This window comes from Panthera pardus, unplaced genomic scaffold (genome assembly GCF_024362965.1).
Source record: "Panthera pardus isolate Hobbes unplaced genomic scaffold, ASM2436296v1 HiC_scaffold_7, whole genome shotgun sequence".
In the NCBI taxonomy this organism is placed as follows: domain Eukaryota; kingdom Metazoa; phylum Chordata; class Mammalia; order Carnivora; family Felidae; genus Panthera; species Panthera pardus.
The window spans coordinates 33,492,531-33,516,008 of NW_026527002.1; the positions used below are offsets into that span (position 1 = coordinate 33,492,531).

General features: G+C 37.3%; 1 protein-coding gene across 2 annotated transcripts in view; it reads left to right on the plus strand.

Moving 5' to 3' along the window:
- The first annotated feature begins 361 nt into the window (after nt 1-361).
- The window catches only part of ATP6V0D2 (ATPase H+ transporting V0 subunit d2), a 48,099-nt gene continuing 24,982 nt past the window's right edge, over nt 362-23,478 (plus strand). The window contains exons 1-2 of one of the 2 annotated variants that reach the window (XM_019453389.2): nt 362-747; nt 12,748-12,919. In XM_019453389.2, the coding sequence (XP_019308934.2) occupies nt 618-747; nt 12,748-12,919 (302 nt within the window). In that variant the 5' untranslated portion in view covers nt 362-617. The remainder of the gene's footprint in view (nt 748-12,747; nt 12,920-23,478) is intronic. The other variant, XM_019453388.2, reaches the window with a different exon arrangement.

Genomic DNA, 23,478 nt, shown 5'->3' on the forward strand with positions numbered 1-23,478 from the left:
TTCAAACTGCCTGCTCACACCTGATCTATTTACAAAACTTAATTTTTAAAAGAGAAAAAAAGCCCTCTCCTCTTTCTGCCCCTTACCCACTTGTGTTCTTTCTTTCTCTCTCTCTCTCTCTCAAAAAAGAAAGAAAGAAAGAAAGAAGAAAAAAAAAGAAAAAAAGGCCTCTCTTTCTTCATATTAATAATCTTCAAGAAATTGAGGACAAATGTAATTTACAATTGAAAGCTCACAGGCTCCGAGGGAGGGAGGAATGTTTACCAAACATTCAGGTGTTTCAGGCCTTCCAGTGGCACAGCTGGGAGGGGGACCCTCCCTTTGGGAGGGATAGAGCAGAGCCCTGACCCTCCCTGTCTCCTACTCTCCATGGTTTGCTTCCAGGGTTTACTCGAGTTATCCAGCTGATTCACTGTTGCTGTGAAAACAGGGCTGAGCAGGCTATTGAAAGCCACAGAAACCAGAAGAAACTAGTCATGAAAACCCTGACTATCAGCTGACAGATTTCTTCCTGAGAACTCATAATTGAGCATTTTTTTCCAGACTAGAGCAAATCTTCAGGAGCTGACCAGGATCCGGAGCTGTTTCAGCCCAACTTGGCTCTGATCCCTTTGGTCATGCTGGAGGGTGCCGAGTTCTACTTTAACGTGGACCATGGCTACCTGGAAGGCCTGGTGCGAGGGTGCAAGGCCAGCCTGTTGACCCAGCAGGACTACATCAACCTGGTCCAGTGCGAGACCCTGGAAGGTAAGAGCTGCTCTTCTCACCATGTAAAAAGGGGAAAAGGGAATGACACCTCCCATTGGGAGCTTAAAGAACCGACTGTGTTCCCATGGCCTGAGAGTCCAGAATAGGTTTTTATTCCCAGGGTCCAGACTTCAGGGGTCCATGAACTTGGAGGAGGAAAAAAAAAAAAACAACTCCATCTTTATTTCCAATTTTCTGTAAGTGAAATTTAGCATTTCCTTTCATTATGAATGTAGGCAACAATCAGTGGTTAGTGCTTTGTCACCAATAGAAAGTCAGTATTTTCATATCCCCATACAATTCCTGCAGATACTTTGAAATATCATTTATATTTTCACAATTTTGCACTTATACTAGGTATTACACTTACTCTTTAATCTTGATATTTAATGTCTTAGTAAGTAAGTATGTTTTACACATTTTAAAACATCTTGATAACTGTATTTTAACATCTTTTGTTCACTCGTAATCTTATGTATTTTCATCCTACATATTTATAAATAATATTTGGAGAAGGACTCAGCAAACTGCCCAGGGACAAATGCCCTCCCCACCCCCCAACAAAATGCTAAGAAACTTGGTTTAGAGAGTTTTATTCTATACCTAGTTTATTAGTATAAATTGGTATGAGAGTTTATTTCAGGTTTTTACCTTTAACTGAAGCTTAAGAAAAAAGTCAAGAGATGAGCAAGTGGTGAGGCTAACCCTGGATTCAAAAGTACTGACTTTGACCTCTCCCGGGGCTAGGTAGGTGGCCTAAGGCTCAAAACCTGAGCCTCAGTGTCCTCATTTGTAAAATACGATGGTAAAGCCTGCTTTGCCTGCTTTGTTTGGAGAAATAAATGAGATAATACATGAGAAATGTGTTAGAAACTGAAGCACTAGGTAAATGAAAATGATCTTGTTTTAAGCACTTTATTGAGGTGTGACTGACATGCAAGAAACTGTACATATTTAATGTATACAACCTGATGAGATTAGCGGTAGGTATACATCCATGAAATCACCACAATCTATGCCATAAGTCAACCATTACCTCCAAAACTTTCTTCCTGCCTGTTATTATTTGTGTGTGTGGGGGGGGGGGGGGGTACTACAGGCTCTATGCTATACAGATTTCTAGGACTTACTTATCTTGTGTTTCCAAAACTTTGCACCCTTTGACTGATACCTCCCCATTTTCCCCTTTCCTCTGGAAATTATCTTTAAGCTACAATACTTTCAAAACTTTCCCAAAGATTTTCATCTATGAAACATTATTTTTATTATAAAAACAACTACACTAGTTCATTTTGAAATGTACTTATAAAATCAACACACGTCAATAATAAAGTGCTTTAAAACTTCCAGATATTTCTAGAAAAAGCAAGAAAGCAATAAGGATCAAAACTGCTAGGAAGGGTATTGAAAGCAAAAACAAAACAAAAAACCTGAAGGTGACTTTGCTGAGTCTGAGGGTCCTACGTCACTTGTTTGTAATTCTGACCAGTTAAAGCCAGAGTTAAGGTGGAGCTGCCCAAGTTGAGATTAACCTACTCCTTTCATTAGCAATGGAGACAGCTAGAAAAATCTTTCAGATGATAAATAATTCTGTAGGCTACGTATAATTACAATATAATCCCAAACCATAAATCACTTCAGCATATTAGGAGTTTGGTGACTGAAGAATGTTAATCATGTACAGAAACTCTGCATAAATATTGTGATAATTTTGTGTAGTGACTGACAGTCACTATACACTTATCGCAGTAAGCATTTTGTAATGTATATCATTGGGTTGTTTTGTTTTGTTTTTTAAAGTTTATTTATTTTTGAGAGAGGGAGAGACCAGGAGCAGGGGCAGAGAGAGAGAGGGAGAGAGAGAATCCCAAGCTGGTTCTACACTGTCAGTGCAGAGTCCAACACGAGTCTTGAACCCACAAACTGTGAGATCATGACCTGAGCCGAAATCAAGAGTCAGATGCTTAACCAACTGAGCCACCCAGGTACCCCGATAATTGTTGAATCACTGTGTTGTACACCTGAAATTAATATAATGTATGTCAACTATATTTGAATAAAAAAAGAAAATGTGCTTAAGTTGAAGTAGAAAAAGTGAATGAACACAAGGCAGAATGAGTGTTTCTAACAGAAGCCACTTCAATGAATTCTTTTTAGTTTTCAATCAAGCTTTTACTTTTTTAAGATTATTTATTTATCTATTTTAAGTAATCTCTACACCCAAAGTGGGGCCTAAACTCATGACCCCAAGATCAAGAGTCACACGCTCCTCTGACTGAGCCAGCCAAATGCCCCAGTCCAACTTTTAAATAAGCTAAAAAATGCAAATTTTAACACAAACAATACAAAAAATACCTAAAATATGATACAAAACCAGATTTAGCCAGCTCACTAAAGAATTCAGAAAGAAATCACCATCAGCTTCAATTTGGGAGGAAAAAATGGGTTTCGGACCCTTTCGGAGATCTAGAGAATGACTCTTCTTAGAAAAACACACCCAGGTAAATGCACACAGAATTTTCCATGTAATATCAGGGGTCCTGGGCCACCCAAAGCCATCCTTGCACCCTGGTTAAGAGATCCTGTCACATCCATCAACACTTTGTTGTTCTTTTTTTATCTCAGGTTTCTATCTTTCTTTCCTCCTAATATATTTTTTTAACCACTCATTTCATAACTATGTTTGAATCTGTGTGCCAATCTGTTTGGAGACCCCCAGGAGTGTCAAGTGTGGGTCATTAAACTACGGGTTATACTGGCTGCTGAGAAAATAAATCTAAATAAGGATTTCATGTCTGCAGTTCACAGTTGAGGATGCTCAGGCTTCGAATGCCTCTGTCTAATCTGACACTCTTGTCAGGGATGGAGTATAGACATATCCACAACTCTTTTTCCACTAAAATGTCTGTGCCTCCTGAGCACGAATTAAAGATAAATGATTATGCCTATGTTGATGTCAGCTCCTTTTTGATATGGATAATAATAAGGTCTGCCCTACCTGATTATTTCATAGGACGTTGGGAAATAAATAACTTGGGAAAAGCAATGCAGCTGTTGTATCTGCAAATACACTGAGAGAAACCGAGCCATCTTCTGAGTTGATGAAGAGTTGAAGAGAAGGGTGCCTGGTGGGCTCAGTCAGTAGAGCACGTAACTCTTGATCTTGGAGTTGTAAGTTCGAGCCCTACAATGGATGTAGAGATCACTTAAAAATAAAATCTTAAAAAAAAAAAAAAAAAAAAGAGTTGAAGAAAAAAAAATCAAGGGCATTTATCAGGATCAATGTTAAGGACTTAAGGATTTCTGTTTACATTTGCACAAAATCTGCACTGTACCAATACAGGGGAAGAAGAGTGGATAAAACTGTCATTGTGGTACTATGTGCTGACACAGACACTTTCTGTAAAAGAAGAGCTAATTTGGCAGAGATTAAATTTGCCTTTAGTGTTATCAAGTCCTCTAGACTTCAAGAGTGTTCTGACATCAACAAATTGTTTTACACTTACTTAGAAAGAATATAAGTTTTCAGGTAAATTTAGAAGAGAAAATGAACATTGTCTAGAAAAACTTTGAAAAGTCCTAGAATTCATAATTGTGCTTAACTGCATATATAATTGTGCTAGTGTGACCAGAAATACTCATCTGTTCCAAGGTTTGCCCCTGACTAACAGTGACCTGAATCAGTTGCCAGGACACTCTGTGACTCTGCTGTTCCCAGAGATAGAAGGGGGAAGCTAGTTCACATGGCCTATCCCATTGGTAGTGCTGGAAGGCTGTACTACGTGGAAACTTTGAAGTCTTTAAAAGTGACTTTGCAGAAAAATAATAAAGTCAAAGTGGCATAAAATGTTCTTTTAAAGAATTAACATTTTGCGGGGGCATCTGGGTGGCTCAGTTAAGCTTCTGACTTAGGCTCAGGTCATGATCTCCTGGTCTGTGAGTTCGAGCCCCATGTCAGTCTGTGCTGACAGCTCAGGGACTAGAGCCTGCTTCAGATTCAGTGTCTCCTTCTCTCTCTGCCCCTCCCTGTCTCTCACTCTGTCTCTCTTTCAAAAATAAACATTTTAAAAAATTTAAAGAATTAACACTTTTTAAAAAATTAAGACTTTTTTTTTTAGAGCAGCTTTTAAGTTAATAGCAAAATTGAGAGGAAATTTTAAAGATTTCCCATATGCCTCCTGCCTGCATCCACTCACAGCTTCATCCGTTGTCCACATTCCCTACCGTGGCCTGTTATAATTGATGTTATAATTGATGAACCTACAATGACACATCATAATCACGGAGAGTCCATAGTTTGCATCAGGGTTCACTCTTGTTGTTATACATTCTATGGGTTTGGACAAATATATTGACATGTATCCATCATTATAGTATACAAAGTATTTTCATTGCCCTAAGAAGCCTCTGCTCCACCTGTTCATTCCTCTCCCCCATCCCACTTCTGGCAACTGCGAATCTTTTTTGCTCTCTTGTAGTTTTCCCTTTTCCAGAATGTGATATAGTTAGAATTATACAGTAAGTAGCCTTTTCAGATTGGCTTCTTTCACTTAGTAACATGAATTTAAGTTTTCTCCATGTCTTATCATGGCAACACTGCTATTTTCGTCAGAATTTTTAATTTTTTTAATTTTTTAACTTTATTTGTTTTGAGAGAGCGCAAGTGGGGGAGGGGCAGAGAGACAGAGGGAGAGAGAGATCCCAAGCAGGCTCTGCACCCCCACTGCAGAGCTCAATGTGGAGCTCAAACTCACAAGCCGTGAGATCATGACCCGAGCCGAAGTTGCACACCTAACCAACTGAGACACCCGGGTGTCCCTCATTAGAATATTTTATTTTATTTATTTTATTTTTTTTAAACGTTTTATTTATTTTTGAGACAGAGAGAGACAGAGCATAAACGGGGCAGGGGCAGAGAGAGAGAGACTCAGAATCTGAAGCAGGCTCCAGGCTCTGAGCCATCAGCCCAGAGCCCAACGTGGGGCTCGAACTCACGGACCGCGAGATCGTGACCTGAGCTGAAGTCAGACGCTTAACCAACTGAGCCACCCAGGCGCCCTTCATTAGAATTTTTTAAATTACAAGTAAGACTTTTGCAAATATTCTTTCCTCTTCAAAAATGACAAGTTGGTAAAATTAATATTTTAGATCTCTAGAATTTAGTAATTCATATTTTCTAAAATTTTTGGTGAAAAGTGTCCACTGGCTCTCTGAATTAAACTTTTTCCTTTTTTGAAAAGTAATTTTTTGAAAGGGAATGAGGAAAGTTGATTATATCTCACGTTTAGAGGACATGACCTTCATTCCTTTCCAATAAAAATTAATTTAACAACAACATATTAAACATTTCTGGCTAGAGTCAAGGAAGTAAAATTAAATAAGATACAGTCCCTTCCCTAAAAGGGCTGCCACTCTGGTGAGTAAAAATACTGAAAAAAAAAGATCTTTAAGGGGGCCATTGGGCAGTACCTATCAAAATTCCAAGTGCATATACACTTGGCCTGAGATTTCATATCGCATTGTTTAGAATAGCAAAAGATGGAAACAAATCAAATGTCCATCTGCAGGGAACTAATTAAACAAATTATGTAACATTCACATCACAGAATATTCTGCAGCTATTAAAAAAAAAAAGCATGAGGACACTCTCTTAAGAGAACTGATACAAAAAGATCACCAAGATCTATTAAGGGAGGAAAGCAAGGGGAAGAATTATGTGTGGCATAGTACTCTTTAGTAAAAAGGCAGACAAATTTAAAAATATTTTTTCTATATGATGGTCTAGATACAAAGAAACTGAAAGGATATAACAGAAACTAAGAATAGTTTCTGGGAATGAGTGGGCGGGGTGGTGGATGACAAGTATGGGTGACCTTTTACTTTTTACCTGTATTTATACCTACTATCTATTTTTAAACATATATATATGTATGTATATATGACTTAGTTCAAAAGGCTTTCTTCATGCTCCCTTAAATATTATTTGTGCCTCTAATTATAGCACTTTTTTCACCTTGTATTAAAAGTGCATATCCAATACCTTCACTTTCCTGTTCAAAAATAGTTCAATGGTTTTCACCATACAGGATAAACTTCACCCTTGGCTCAAAAGACTGGAGCAGTCTTGCTGATCTCTACCTTGTAAGCATTTCCTCAAAATCCTTCTACCTTTTGTAAAGCTATTCCTTCAGTCACAGATTCCATTCTCTATCCTGTTTGCCTGGAGAACAGTCATTCCTCTTTAAAGTCTCCACTCTGAGTTACTTCCTCTGTAAATTTTTTCCTCCTGTACCCCTATTGGAGTACAATTGACAAGCCTTAACTTTGTACTCTATTATGCCTTGTAACAGTCCTAATTCTGTGACACTTGCATAGATGCGTCATGCTGAGGGAGGACATTTGTCGCACTTGACTATCTTCTAGCTCCCTGAATTACCACAGTTAAGGGCTTAACTCATAATTGAATAATGAATCTATCTCCTCCTATATTCTAAGCTTCTTAAGGGCAGAGCCTATCAATATGTGAGGCCACTGAGGTGTCAGTTAAATAGGTGTGGGGGGGGGGATCCTTTCACAATGTATATGTGTATCAGATGTACACTTTATTGTTTTTTAAAGTTTATTCATTTTGACACAGAGACAGTGTGAGTGGGGGAGGGGCAGAGAGAGAGGAAGAGAGAATTCCATGCTGCCAGTGCAGAGCCCCACACAGGGCTGAAACTCACGAAACCACGAAATCATGATCTGAGCTGAAACCAAGAGTGGGACACTTAACCAACTGAGCCACTCAGGTGCCCCATCAAATGTACATTTTAAATACCTTAAAGTTTGCAGGACGCCTGTGTGGCTCAGTCGGTTGAGCTTCCGATTTTTGATTTCAGCTCAGGTCATGATCCCAGGGTCATGGGATTGAGCCCTGAGTGTGGAGATTTCTTATAATTCTCTCTCTCTCTCTCTCTCTCTCCCTTTGCTCTCTCCCGCTTACACACACTCTCTCTCTAAAATAAATATCTTATAGTTTTATTTGTCAATTGTACTTCAATAAAGCTGAAATTTTAAAAAGAAATATCCATTTTTTTAAAAAAAGGGACAGAAACTATATAATTTTCTGTCCAAGTTCCTCTAGCCTAAGGCTGTGTTTTGTACCTTGTAAGAATCTGAAAATTCACATTAGAAATATCTACATGTTTGGGTTCAAGTCCTAGCACTTCCACTTTCTGGTTCTAGGATATTAAGCCAGCTGCTTAACTTTTAGCATGGTGTTTTCTTATCTGATACTTAGATGGTATCTCCCTGGCCTAATCCTAAATCATCAGGAGCATCAGAAATTCCTGAAAATGTTTTGTAAACTGCATTACCATAAGAATTCCTGGGAAATCATAAGAACCTCCCTGAACTGTAGTGTATACACAACAAGAATCAGTTTCCCCTCTTTTGCTAGACTTTTGAATTCCTGAAATAATTCTTCCCATCTCATGGTTATGATTAATGGTATTTAGTATATGGTTCTATGTAGCTGATTCTGTTCTTCAGAGAGCACCAGTTTGTTTAGAAACATTCATTCTGGTGAATAAGAATCAAAATGTGGAGTTTCAACCTTGGTAACATGGAATTGTATAATGAAGTGCTATATTGGTCCTGAGTTTGTTTGTTTTTTAATTTTTAATTTTTTTTTTAATTTACATCCAAATTAGTTAGCATATAGTGCAACAATGATTTCAGGAGTAGATTCCTTAATGCCCCTTACCCATTGAGCCCATCCCCCCTCCCACACTCCCTCCAGTAACCCTCTGTTTGGTCTCCATATTTATGAGAGACCATGTTTTATGGTCTTATGTTTTATGCCCCTCCCTGTTTTTATATTATTTTTGTTTCCCTTCCCTTATGTTCAACTGTTTTGTCTCTTAAAGTTCTCATATGAGTGAAGTAGTATGACATTTTTCTTTCTCTGACTGACTAATTTCACTTAGCATAATACCCTCCAGTTCTATCCACATAGTTGCAAATGGCAAGATTTCATTCTGTTTGATTGCCAAGTAATACTCCATTGTATATATACATACCATATCTTCTTTATCCATTCATCCATCGATGGACATTTGGGCTCTTTCCATATTTGGCTATTGTTGATAGTGCTGCTATAAACATGGGGGTGCATGTGTCCTTTCGAAACAGCATACCTGTATCCCTAGGATAAATACCTAGTAGTGCAATTGCTGGGTCATAGGGTAGTTCTATTTTTAGTTTTTTGAGGAACCTCCATACTGTCTTCCAGAGTGGCTGCACCAGCCTGAATTCCCATGGTCCTAAGTTTTTAATCACAAATTAAATCTACTAATATTTGAAGTTCATCTATGCAATAAAAATTGCATTAGATGATGTGGAGAAATGATATACAATAAGATATTATTCATTCCCTAAACACTATCTAGCTGAAAGGATATCATAAATAAGTAAAAACAATTAAAATTTAAAAATACAAAAACAGTTGAAACCTATAAATAGCAGATATACTCAAAAGTGAAACAGATCTTCATGGCTATAGGCTAGGAAAATGCCAGTGAGATGCAGGGAAGCAGTTTTGAGATGGTTGGGCACTGGGCCCCAGCAGGGAAAATTAATAAAATACAGATTCCTATATAAAAGCATATAGGTGAGGAGTAAACCAGTTTGTCTGCAATACTAGAATACCTAGAGAAAAGGCTAGAATTTAGACTGGGAAAAATTTTGAAGGACCTTGGAGGTCTGATTATGGAGTTTTAGAAAAACTAATGAGGACAAGAGACATGTCTGAATCTTCAGTCAAATACTTGCAAGCATAGAAAACATGAACATGTTATTTCTCTGAACCTCAGTTTCTTCATCTATGAAATGGGAAATTTTGGTAAGGCTGAGAGTTGATGTCCATTAAAACCATTCTGTCAGTGGCAAGACACTACAAATATTATGAAGGTCATTCTTAATCTCCCTACAACTTTCAGTGACTCCAAGATTCATATAGGAGCATTACAAAATCAAAATAATTATTAGTAAAGATTAAATTTGAGGCAGGGAGTACATGAGGAGGAAATGAACTTGGGAGAATCAATTTAAGAGCTCACAGTAATCTTGATGTCATGTGGCCATTCTAAACCAGGGACACACAGAGTGGAAACCAGAGAGGACATTAAGGAACAATAGAGGGGATTCGGAGTGAGAAAGTACCAGAGAGGATTTGAAGTTTTATCACCGGGAGAATGGAAGTATATTAACAAAAATGGAGGGAGAAGTTCTGGTTTTATAGATACTGATATATACAAATTAAAATCTGAGTAATTATAAGATGTGATGGCTGATGCCAATATATTGGCTGAGAATAGTCTGATTTAGAGAATAAAAACCAAAGTCTTTAGCGAAATGAATCAAATTATTTTTGAAATAGGTGGTAAAAGTGAGAAGAAAAAAGATAATATTAAGTAGTATTTCCTATATGCTGGCTCTTCACCTACATCATCTTGTCTAATCCCCACAACAACCTAAAAGTACGAATTCTATATCCATTTTGCAGATGAAGAAACAATTCAAAAAGGTCAGATAACTTTTGTAAGTTCAGCTTCAGCAGGGTGCAGGGAAAAGGCAGGGGACTGCTCAAGGATAGCACCTTTTCCAGGTACCTCTTGAAGGTGCTTCCTTGGCATAAAACCTACCTGGGGGGGGCCTGGGTGGCTCAGTCGGTTAAGCCTCCGACTCCGGCTCAGGTTGTGATTTCACAGCTTGAGTTGGAGCCCCGCGTTGGCCTTGTTGCTGACAGCTCAGAACCTGGATTCTGTCTCCCTCTCTCTCTGCCCCTCTGTCACTTGCTCTCTCTCTCTCTCTCTGATATAAATATATAAATAGAAATAAACATTAAACAATTTTTATAATGAATGAATAAATAAATAAATAAATAAATAAATAAATAAATAAAACCTACCTGCAGTGTGAAAGGTCTGGACATTCACTTTTATAGAGAGCCCCAAATGGGAAACTGCACAGGAAAAAAAAAATTACCCTTCTCTAAAAATGATCTGCTCACAAGCTAATAGAAGATAATCATAATGTCCCAGATCATTATCCTGTCTCAGTAGCCAAGTGACCTCAGATAATTCCCTGAACCCAGTGACTGCAACCCACAGAAGACCCATTTTTACACTACAACCTGTACGCACACATATGTATATGCTACTCGGTGTTATATACTCTGATATTTGTTACAACAGCCTAATCGAATCCTTCTTTGCTGTTTGGGACCTATTAAACTGATTTAGTTGGTAGTGATCCCAGTTTGGAAAACATTCCATTGCCTCATTTGAATAAAAAAGAGAAATGTCACTTGCCACATTACTTCTCCGAATAAAAAAGCAGTGTAATTTTCCAGTCTGCTCTGTGGGTGGTTCCATTGTTTTCTAGTGGCTTGGGAGGTTCGGCACCATACTCTTTTCAAAAATCACTCAAATTAATGTGTTAAATGCTTTCAGTTCCTGCAGCTAAGAAGCCTGTTTATTCCAAATTTATTTGACCACAAAGTCCTTTTTATCACAAACCTATTTAAATAAGCACTTGGGGAAATGCAGAGAAAAAATTATGTTGAACCCATTTTGAAAACTATAAAACTACATGCATTGTTGACCTTATTGGCAGTCAATCATCATCTCAGAGCAAACGGTTCAGATCCTGAGATTTTCTTAGTATCTGAATGCAAGTGTCCCTTGGATTGTTTTCATGCTGGGAAAAAAAGGTTCCTTCTATTTCATTTGCCTCTCCACTGACCACAATATTACAAGATTTCTATGGGGTCTGAAACACTTGAGACGTTGAATTTCAGGATCTCACTGGCAGCTGAAAGGTTTGGAAGTTATTTTGCTTAGAAGAAACATATGCCACATGAGCAAAATATCATGGTTTTGAAAGAAATAACATTTGTGTTTCTTCTGTTGGCAAATATTCCTCAGTGCTGAGAATACAAACTGTCAAATTGTATAAAAATCTGAACTGCTAGAATAAAAGCCAAATAAGACATGGCAAAAAAAGGTGGGGGGGGGTATAATTTTTAAAAATTAAGTTAATTAAATAGGTAATTGAGCAAATGAATTCTGCTGTGAGGTAAAGAATATTTCCAGTGCATAATATACTCCAGATACTAAGGAAGAGTGCCTGCCCTCTGAATCTCAGATATGTTAAGAATCACTTGAGTGCCTAATTGCAAACCCACTGTCTCATCAGCTCCCAGAGCAATCAATTCATAGCCCACTGTGGCTCCCTCTTATCCTCAGGATGAAGGATGCCATTCAAGCCTTTCTTGGGACATCCCCTGCTTACTTCTCTGGCTTCATTTCTTACCTCTCCTCTCCCACTTAATGCTTCAGCAATCACCTGGCATTCAAAAACATGGCCATTTACAGGACGCCTAGTATGGTCTTCTGGAAATGATGTTGGATTTTAAGATAAGTAGATCCATCTCCTAATTCAAGCCTTACTACTATCTGACTCCACCATTTAGCCCCAATGAGACTCAATTTCTTCATCTATAATAAAAGGGTATTATTGATGACTGCCCATTCCACCTTCCATAGCCATGGTAAACATCACTAATAAAGTTCTCTTTTCCATCAAGCTGAGATGGAGTCTTAGTATCCTTCTCTACAGTTTTCTGAGCAGCTATTTCCAAATGACTACAACCGGCTAAGGTAAACTTAGAAGTAGGTGGTTGTTAATGTTCTTTTCAGCTGTGTTAAATAATTCTAGATTTTTTAGATAACTGAAATTCTTCTGTTGTATCAGAATATCTGTATTAACATTGAATTTTGTATTGCTTTAGAGAGTAACACTCAAGGCTGTATCATATAAATACCTTATGTTAAGGTCTAATAAGATAATTTAATATACATTTATCATAAAGTCACAATAAACTCAATTAACATTGTAAAAGCTAGATATGTATATTCAAATTTTAATCTGATTTGAGGTTTCATTTAATTTCAGATGTGAAAATTCATCTCCAGACCACTGATTATGGCAACTTCTTGGCTAATCAAACAAATCCTCTTACTGTTTCCAAAATTGACACGGAGATGAGGAAAAAGCTGTGCAGAGAATTTGAATATTTCCGGAATCATTCCCTGGAACCTCTGAGCACATTTTTTACATACATGACGTAAGTGGTAGCAGGAAGCCCTATTTTTTTTTTAATTTTTTTTTTTAACGTTTATTTATTTTTGAGACGGGAGAGACAGCATGAACCGGGGAGGGTCAGAGAGAGAGGGAGACACAGAATCTGAAACAGGCTCCAGGCTCTGAGCTGTCAGCACAGAGCCTGACGTGGGGCTCAAACTCACAGACCGTGAGATCATGACCTGAGCCACCCAGGCGCCCCAGGAAGCCCTATTAATCCCCATTGTGATTGTGCAAATGACCCTCAACAGTTATAGGTGGGGAACTAGGCTGACATGAGGCTTAAAACCTTTTCTCGTTTGTAAGTTTGAAAAAATTCAAATTTTAGCAACTGATAAGCTCACAGAGCCACATATTCACTGTTAGAAAACAGATTTATTTATAAACATGATGATGTAGATGGTGGTGGCCCCCACATGAAGCAGTATTTTCAGGGGCACCTGCCTGGCTCGGCCAGTAGAGCATGTGACTCCTTATCTTAGGGTCATGAGTTCACGCCCCACATTGGATGTAAAGCTTAGTTTAAAAAAAAAAAAAAAGGCAGTGTTTTCAGTTTCCATTTTAAAAAGTGATAAGTGGTGCTGATGTTGAAGGATTGTGGCTGCTGGCACTGAAGGTAAATACATATGACATTTTTGGATCACTTGTCAGGGTGGAGCTGAAATATCACAAATTGATGTTAAGGCCACATCTACCCTTTTCTGATTCCCCTTGCAACAGCAAAAGTAGCTCCCATCATAGTTATATGTATTTTATTTCTGTCATTTTCCATCACCAGTAGCTCCAATCTTTCATTGTGAAGGCCTTTCATTCTAAAAAAAAAATGTCTGAATTTCCACACAATAATAAATTGTACTTTTATTAACCAGTTAATAAATTATAGACAGTGCTCCAAACTTTGGGCCTCTCCAGTTTTTCTAACTGACAAGCTGGGAACAAACTTCCGCAATAGATGAGCTGTTTATCATGTGTATACAATTTCATTGTAATATACAAAATTGTGAATACTAGACTGGGCCCTAGACTGGTTTACAAATGTATAAAATAAAAATGTTCCTCTATTTCACATCTCCCCTTCTTCCCTTCTCAGTTCCTTTCCCCCAAAGTAAACACTTCTCTATTTCTTATGTGTTTTCTAGAAAAATATTTACATCTGAGTATGTTTATTGGTACACACTCAACCCACCCCACTTCCACATTTCAAATTTATGCAAACGAATCACATTCCTTCTGCACTTTGTTTCCCACCTAATATTTCTCAGAAATGCCCTTGTCAACACCATTCTCTTTAAATAACTGCCTAGAAATTCACGTTTGGTATGTATCATGACCCAATTTACATCTATTAACAGAGAATAATTTTTTTCCATTGTAAAAAGTTTTGTGATTAGCTTATTACTGTGTCAGTCTGGAATTTATTTTTAAGCTAAATTTTTAGCAGTGGAAGTAGTGAATCAAAGAAATGTTCTTTTTTTTTAATTTTGGTAAATTTTGCTAAGTTGTGCTCAACAAAAGTAGCACCAATTTGCACTCCCAAAACAGTGCATGAGAAGACCTGTGGACTGACACCATTACCAACATTGAATATTATCTTTTCAGTTTTTGCCCATCCAATAGGTTACAAATTATATTTTCTGTTTTTGTTTTAATTTGTGTTTATTAGCAAAATTGAAGATCATTTTGTATTTATTAGTCATATGGGTTTTCTACCTGACCAAATCCTTTGTCCATTTTTTTTTTTATTGGAGTATCCAGCAGTTTTTGTTGATATGTAAGGGCTCTTTATAAATTAAGAAAGTTAGCACTTCATAATATATGTTGCAAAATTATTTTCTCGGGGTGAAGTAATTTTAACTTGGATAGCTTTCTTCCCTGTAGAAACACTGAAATTTTTTAATTAGCTATAATCATCAATCCTTTGATTTGTTGACTTCTGATTGTTGTATCCTGCTTAGAAAGTCTTTCTCCACTCCAAATTCATAGGTAAATTTACCTGTCTTTCATTTCATTCATTCATTGTTGTTGATGTTTCTTTTTTTTTCTTTTTAGATATTTCATTTTTTTACATTTAAAACCTTGGTTCAGGGGTGCCTGGGTGGCTCAGTCGGTTAAGCATCTGACTTCAGCTCAGGTCATCATCTTGCAGTGTGTGAGTTCAAGCCCCACATCCAGCTCTGTGCTGACAGCTCAGAGCCTGGAGCCTGCTTCAAATTCTGTGTCTCCTTCTCTCTCTGCTCCTCCCTTGCTTGCACTCTGTCTCTCCTTCTCTTCCAAAAATAAATAAACATTAAATAAATAAATAAATAAATAACCTTGGTTCATGTAGAATTTACTTTATTGTAGGGAACGAGACGAGGGATCCAGCTCAAATTGCTTTTAACCCAATAGCTGTCCAGCTCTTCCTATACCATGTCTATAAATAAGCAAGTAGAAGAAATGAGCGCGGTTTGAGGCAAGAAGTAATCGCTGATGTACCTGAGACTTGTGGTTGGTGCCAATACACCTTGTTTGTGCAATTAGACTTCCTATCACTGCTGTAGGTTAGGATTTTATTTATAGGCAAGACCCCAAATGCTGATTTTTTTAAGGATCCACAAACACACAGCTAGTCAGAGATGACTATTAGGTGTGAACTTGGATCTGACTCAGTGCAAAGCCCAAGCACTTTCTTTGGGAAGGGTTCTCGGAAGCCTTCCCAGAGGGTCTGACATTGCTGCTGAACCTGGAAATGGGGTAGAATTTGGGGTTGAGGGAGAAGGCTGAACATCTGGGGTTGAAGCATGTAGATGGGAGGGGCACTGCATGTATGTTGAATCACAGGTCAGTTTGGGCAGGAGTAGGCTGTGCCAAAAGGGGAGGAAAGAATGGGGAAGGGAGGTTAGAGAAGTAAGTTCCAGACAAAGTATGCACACTCTTCAGTGGCAGGCTAGGGAAATTGGGCTTTATCACAGAGGAGAGTATTTTTCAATCTGCAAGATTGAAAGAGAGTATTCTTTTAACTGCAAGATTCTTCCTTAAAAAAAAAAAGTCTGAAGCGGCGCCTGGCTGGCTCAGCCGGTAGAGCATGTGGCTCTCCATCACGGGGACGTGAGTTTGAGACCCACGTTGGGTGTGGAGCCTACTTAAGAAAAAAATAAAATAAAATATTTTTTAAATAAGAAAAATATGAAGCAGAAAATCAAAATGTAAAAGAGACAAAAGAAGAAGCCAAGTTTGTTCATAGGATTCTTACCTCCTTGCAAGGGTTGAGGTGAAGTACAAAGTGCATGGGCTTGGACTGAATCAGGTCCAGGTTCATATCTAATCTTCAGTGGCTGCCTGATAGAGATGCCTCCTGCAAACATGTCTGGCAAGGGTAGTTATGGAGACACCATCAAAGATTCCTCGGCACAAAGACAAGATGGCCCTATCTGTGTGGAAGCAGAAATGGCAGTCAAAATACTAGACAATATTTATGGAATGTTACATATGCCAGGGCTCTGCTAAATGCTTTATAAACATTGTCTCCTTTAAACCTGACAAATCTTAGTTCTTATCATCACCACTTTAAGGATGAGGAAACTAAAATTTAAGTGCAGTAGTTTGCCTGGGTCACAGATCAAGTGGCGGAGTTATACTTTAAAATAAATGTTGGCAGTAGGCTTTGCAAACCTATTTTGCTCAGATTTTAGATGAATCAAGAAAATCTGACCCATGATAATGACAGAGGACAGTCCAATTTTAATGGAGTCAGAAAGCTGCCAGGTTAAGAGACAGAGCTCACGTGACAGAAACTTGCTCAAAATATATTAGAAAGTGCTCTAGCCCTAAGAGTGACTCTGAGTCACTTGGTCAATGTTTCCTCTTATGTGATGACTCCATGATTTAGTGCTTCCTAATTATAGAATCTTAAACCTGGACAAGGCCTTAACGTTAATTAAGCAAGCATGTTTATTTCACAACAAACATGTTGATCTAGTTAAAATGTACTCTGTTTCTAAAACAAAATTACTTAAAATTCCAAGTATTTCTAGTCATTAACAATGTTTAAAAACTATGTATAAGAATATAGGTGGTCACAAAGCCCTGCATAGACTATTAATGCAAACTGAAAGTGGAGAGGTAGTTTGGATACTATCAGTATTGTTAGTGGTGTTAGTAATGGACATGTTTTAATTTATCTACTCTCTTGGCTATAAGTTCTTTGTTTTTAAGTTTTTATTTATTTATTTTGAGAGAGAGATACGGGGAGAGAGAGAGAGAGTGGGGGAAGGGCAGAGAGAGAAGGAGCGAGAGAATCCCAAGCAGGCTGTCCGCGCAGAGCCTGGAGCAGGGCTCGAAACTACAAATCACGAGATAATGACCAGAGCCAAAATCCAGAGTCAGACGCTCAATGGATTGAACCCCTTGGCTATAAATTCATTAAATTAGTTCTTTTAGTATCTCTATCTGTACTTCCTAGTATGTAATGGGCACTGAATATTTGTGGAATTGATATATAATTCTGTATTTAGCAGCACCTTACACAGAGCTATAAAATACTTCTAGACAACTCAGGATTTTATATTTTATATAGCACTTGAATATTGGTTATTTGCTGGCCAATATGTTAGGGATAAAAACCAGGTGTCATGCCTGAAGATACATTTTTGTATGACCAGGTGAGTGTTTAAAGTACTTTTTAAAAATATATTTAGTCGAGGCTTGCATTCTTTAATTAGCCATAGTCTCTAATACTCCCCTATCGCCTTATCATCCTCTGATCTGTCTTGTGTCTTCTCAGTCTCATTCCATGATTCGTCCCACCGCATCATGTGAGTTGCCAGGCTAGGCAGCATCCAGCTGCTCTGTGCAGAATCTAGAGATGTGTTACCATAACAAGAGGTGTACATACGAAAAAGAGTACTAAAAAAAAAAAAAGAGAGAGAGGGAGAGTCCTAAAACTACTTTTCTTATTTCTCTTCTAGAATGTTTTGTGAAGTCAGGTGTCTAACTAGCACCCATGAACTTCCATAAGATAATTACTTCCTATTCTATCAGGAAATGTCCCGGCCATCCTTATGGAAATATTAAGTCAACCCTAATAGAGATAGTCTAAATTTAAGTTGTTTTAATAAATACAATCCAAGCACGGCACATTTGTGTGATATAATTACTGTATATGTGAAACTTACTTTGAAAATCTGGAATGGATATTTTTAAATACTTAATAGCAGGAAGATCTGGGGGTTTTGTATACTATAATTATACACAGTTTTGTGAAACAAAAGAATGAATCCATAGCGTTTTAATGAAGAGACTATTTAATATAGGACTGGATTGTTTTATTTTTCTTCCCTCCTACTCAACGCTTTCTGGCAGCATTTCAACTTCTCATCCCTTTTGAGATTAGCCATCTCTTAAAAATAATCTTTCAGTATTCAAAATATTCCATCTCAGGGGATATAAATTTTCTGAATATAGGATGAGCAAGGAAATATGGTCTTAAGTACTTGGACTCATATTAGCCAAAAACTATAAGTTAAGGACCACACACTGATGAAATCTTTAAGGATTTCTTTATAAAGGCAATTCAAAGTTCTTGACTATCCTGATGATGTATTATAAATCTTTTACAGGCTTTGCCCTGCACTATACATTAGGAGGCTGTATACCTTGGTTTGCCCCGAGCGGTTTCTCAGGATGCAGATCTTTTACTGTTAAAACCAGGAAAGTCCTCAGCCAACCAGATGAATTGGTTGCACCATCACTCGTTAGTCACAAAATCAGTAACATAATTCTGGGTCACTTACATTTTTACATTCTAATGGAGCAAGCTGATGTGTTCACAAATGGTGAAAAAATAAGACAGAATTAAGCAACAGCTGTAATAGAGGCTTATGCATTCAACTGGAGGAGGCTAAAGGATGGAATAACTAACTTTGATTTTAAAAGATTTTGCAGTGAAAATAGAATTTGAACAAAATTTTAAAGGGGCATTAAGTTGAAAAAATAACTAGTAAGGCGTATGTGGAAATAACTAGTCATCTCAGATGTGGCTGGAGTCTAGATAAGGGCTGGGAAAAGAGAGTAAAGAGCCTGGCCAGATTAAGGGCTTTGACCTTAAGTCTCTATGAGTAAAAGTCAATAAAGGAAGGCTTTTCAGAAAGGGTTCCACTATTGGCATGCTTCCTACATGCTGCTGACTGTACCCCTCACCACATGGTCACCACCTTGTAAGGTGGGGCGTATTCTGCTGAGAAGCCATGTGGAAGACCAGTTGAACACTTACGGCTTCTCTGCCTAAGGCAATGTGACGTGGCTTTAGTTTCTCCTCTAACCAATGGTAAAGTATCTGTTCTTACTGTGTGTGCAGTGTTTGTTCAATAATGGCAAACATTATTGTTATAATAGTGTTATAATAACACTCCTGTTATTATGCCTATTTCCTGGGGCATCCTTAAAGGATCTTGTAACTAGCTAGTAAATACAGAAGCTAAGGTATGAAATCAGGTCACTCTCGATAGCATTCCAAAGATGTTATTTTCTCTTTTTTGTTTGTTTGTTTTTACTTTTCAGCTCTTAAACTGCCCTGAAAAGTGAGGGGACTGATCTGATGTATATTTTAGGAAGATGGTTCTGTTGGTATTGTGAAATGTGCATTGAAGGGATAGGACTTGAAACAGAGAAAACAGAGACATATTTTAAAAGTTTATGCTGGAAATAGAGATAGTGAGGAGGGAACAGGGGTTGAACACATTTGGGAGCTAGACGTAACAGAATTTAGCATCTTGATTTTTGATAAGAAAGAGAAATTCCTGGAAATTCTAAGCTAAGGAAAAAAGAATTTGCAAGTAAGATAAAGGCTTTCGGTTTTACTTTTAATCAAAAAGAACAGGAAGCCCACTGTAAATTAGAGAAAATTATATAAATAAAACACCCTTAATCTCATCATCATTTGGCATTATTTTCATATTCTTTTTTCTATACACTTTAAAAGAACTAGAATCACTCTGTAGATATAATTTTGAATCTTAATTTTTCTATGTATAGTATCAGCATTTTTTTTTCTATGTCAAAAAATTTTCTTAGCATTTTTAAATGACTAAATAGCTTTCCATCTGGTCATGAACATTTTAGAAGTGCTGAGTTTTGTGTCTTCCTTACATCAAAGTCCACAAAGTATTTAATTTGTTAAATCTTGATTTCAGTAATCACCTTCCCAATAATATCATGAGATTGACCTTTTGACACCACTATGCATTTGTGATTCTGAATCTCTGGCCAGAAAAGTCCTTCTGAAATCTTAAGAACTGCAACAACTTAACGGTTTTATACCCAGGGATTCCATGTGGATGTTCAATGGCAAGCAAGTATGTGGCAAAAATGTCTCAACTGTAGCTGCTGATAAGGCTTCCAGCATTTAAACTCTCAAGCACTTTGAGAATTGAAAAACCCTGGTGCTATTCTGCAATAGCAATGCTGGATCTGTCTATAACTGAATGACACTCACTTAGTCAGCATAACATGTACTAAGTGACTGCTGTGAGTGAAGGCCTATGCTAGGTTCTAAAATTAGAGATGAATTGAATATAATCTTGTTCTCTAAACCAGTGAAACAGTTGCTTAAGGTGCAGATTCCAAGACCCTGCTTATAAAAAGTATGTTTTATTAGGCCCTGGAATGTGGTCTGTGAATCTGCACTTTTAATAAGCCCTCCAGGTGACCCTGATGCAGGTGAGAAATTCTTGTAACTAGTCGGTAGACTCTAACCTGAGTCTACAATAGAGCAGTTATGGAACCTTGAAAAGAAGTTACTTACTCATTCAAAGACTTTGTTTCCTCATCTAGAATAGTAATAATTATATACAATATAGAATTGCAAGTGTAATTTGAAAATAGGACCAGCTATGTATTTTGCAAGGCCTAGTGCAAATGAAAATACAGGGCCCTTGTTAAAAAAAGGTTAAGTAATTTCAAGAGAGCAGCAGCAGAGAATTAAACCAACCGTGGCCCTGTATGACTATATAGGTCCCACGCCCATGAAACTGGATGAATGAAAAAATATATAATATTCAATATAAACATATACACGTACCCAAAAAATGCAGCTAATTTTTTGCATTAGGGTGTAATATTCACTGGTGAAAGCGAGAAAAGACTGCATAATGAAGGTGATGCCAAAGCTGAAGACTTGAAGGACGAGAGCGTGTTTGTACACGGATGTGGCTGGGAGGAGGCAAAGCGCAGCCCCAGAAACAATACATAAAACCACTACTAATGTTGGGCTGCCGATGGCAAGTGACGTCAGCAAAATTAGTGTCTGAGGTTTAAGGATGTTAAGATATTGGATGTAAAAGAGCTTAGGATGCCATCCCTACGACACTTCTCTTTGAGTGGGAAACAAATCAGGGCCAAAAGAGACGTGTTTTTTCCTTCGCTCTTCGTCGACATTCTGGGTAGGGTAGCGACCAACCACCAGGGGCCATGACTGATCCCAGTAACCTGCTTTCCAAAGTCTTGCTCTTTCCCCAACATTTGTTGAGTAGCAGAGGTTTGAGCCTGTCTCATAACCTGGAAAGACTGAAATCCACCCTGGTACTGATCCAGATATCCATTGCCGTCCTTGTATTTTACTTTTTTGTGTTTATTTTATTTTTTTAATTGAAAAAGAAGCCTGTGCCTATGTTTTTTTTAAAGAATTTTTTATTACATTTTATTTAGTGCTCACTACAAGGCAGCACTTTTATAATTACTTTACATGTATTAAATTCATTTAATTCTCATGACAACCATATGGGTGGCACTGATATTATCCATGTTTTAGAAATAAGGAAACCAAGATTAAGTAGAGACTATATTTCTGAATATATTTCCCAAAGCCCAGAGGTTTTGATTTATTTTTTTTTTACGTTTTTAAAAAAAAATTTTATTATTTGTTTTAGATTTTACTTTTAGGTAATCTCTACACCCAATGTGAGGCTCAAACTTTCAACCCTAAAATCAAGAGTCGTATGCTCTACCGACTGAGCCAGCCAGCCAGGCACGCCAACCTTCATAAGTTTGATGCATAATTTCTTCTATATGAAAAAGTTTTATGTATATACATGTTTATATGCAAACAAACAAATATAAATATACATAGTTGGTTTTATTGTTTGCTTTAGAACAGTGAAATTATATATATTACCTATAAGTTATCTTTTACATAATCTAGTCAGAATTTTCTTTTTTTCAAAATTTTTTTCATTTTTTAGTTTATTTTAGAGAGAGAATGAGTGGAGTAGAGGGGCAGAGGGAGAGAGACAGAATGTTAAGCAGGCTCCATGCTCAGCTCTAACACTGGGCTTGATCCCACAACCCTGGGATCATGGCCTGAGGTGAAACCAAGACTCAGATGCTCGACCAACTGAGCCACTCATGTGCCCTGAGAATTTTCTGCATGAGCACATAAGATCTATCTTATTTAAAAAATATTTTGCATCTCACTGTGTTACATCTACCATTATTTATTTAACTATTCCCCTTTCATCCATCTACGTTGTTTCATTTCTTTGCTTTCTCAAATAATGTCTCAACAGGCATCATTGTACATATATCTTTGCTTTCTCATGCCAGAATTTCTTTAGCATGAATTCCTAGAAGTGAAATTACTTTTTCAATAGATATGCAGGTCCTAGATTTTGATAGATATTAGCAGATTGCTCTCATACTCCAACAGCATATGAAAGTTTTGTTCCTTTCCTAGTCTCTCAGATCTTTTTTTTTCTTTTCTCATCAGAAGATATAAGATGCTCCAACATCTTCTGTGACTGGTTTGTTGAATATAAGAAAGATGAGATCCACCTGTTAACTGTTCTTGACCAAATGAACAGGCTATGATAGATACAACTTGTTTAACCTCTCTAACTGACAAAAAGAATCACTCCACTGGTGTTTTCCTGTGAATTACCATAGTATTTACATGCATGGCTAAAGAAGGGGTGACATAGAATAATCTCTAATATTATAAATCTCCTCAATGGAAAAGTATTGAAAAAGCAAGGAATAGGCAGCTATGACCCTAGAAAGGCAGCTCAGGGTAAGATACCAGGTAGTCAATTAAGTCCTTCACCTTTGTTTACCCAGTGACTGACAGAGTTAATGTACTTGAATGAACATAAAGAAAAACTTATTCATTGATTGAAAAAAAATCATCATTGTGTCTGTATTCTGTACAAGTATGGTTCAGGCTTCTTGGAGGCCACAAAAATGTACTGAACAAACTCCTATAACTAATAAAGATTGGTAAGAATTATCTGTAAATAATTGTATTTGAAATAAATATGTAAAATGACTTATCCAAAAGCACACAATTGAATAGGGGCAGGATTAGCACTGGAATCCAGTTCTTATGTCCTCGGATATGCAACAAATATTTGTGAATGAATGAGCTAACTATTCTTTATGTTCACCATTGATACTGCCAATATATATTGAAAATTAATTTCACCCCAAGATAAATATAAATACAAACATTTAGAGAGAGAATCAAAATAGCTAGAGAATGGAGAATAATAGGAACATGGGCACTGATGTAGAAAA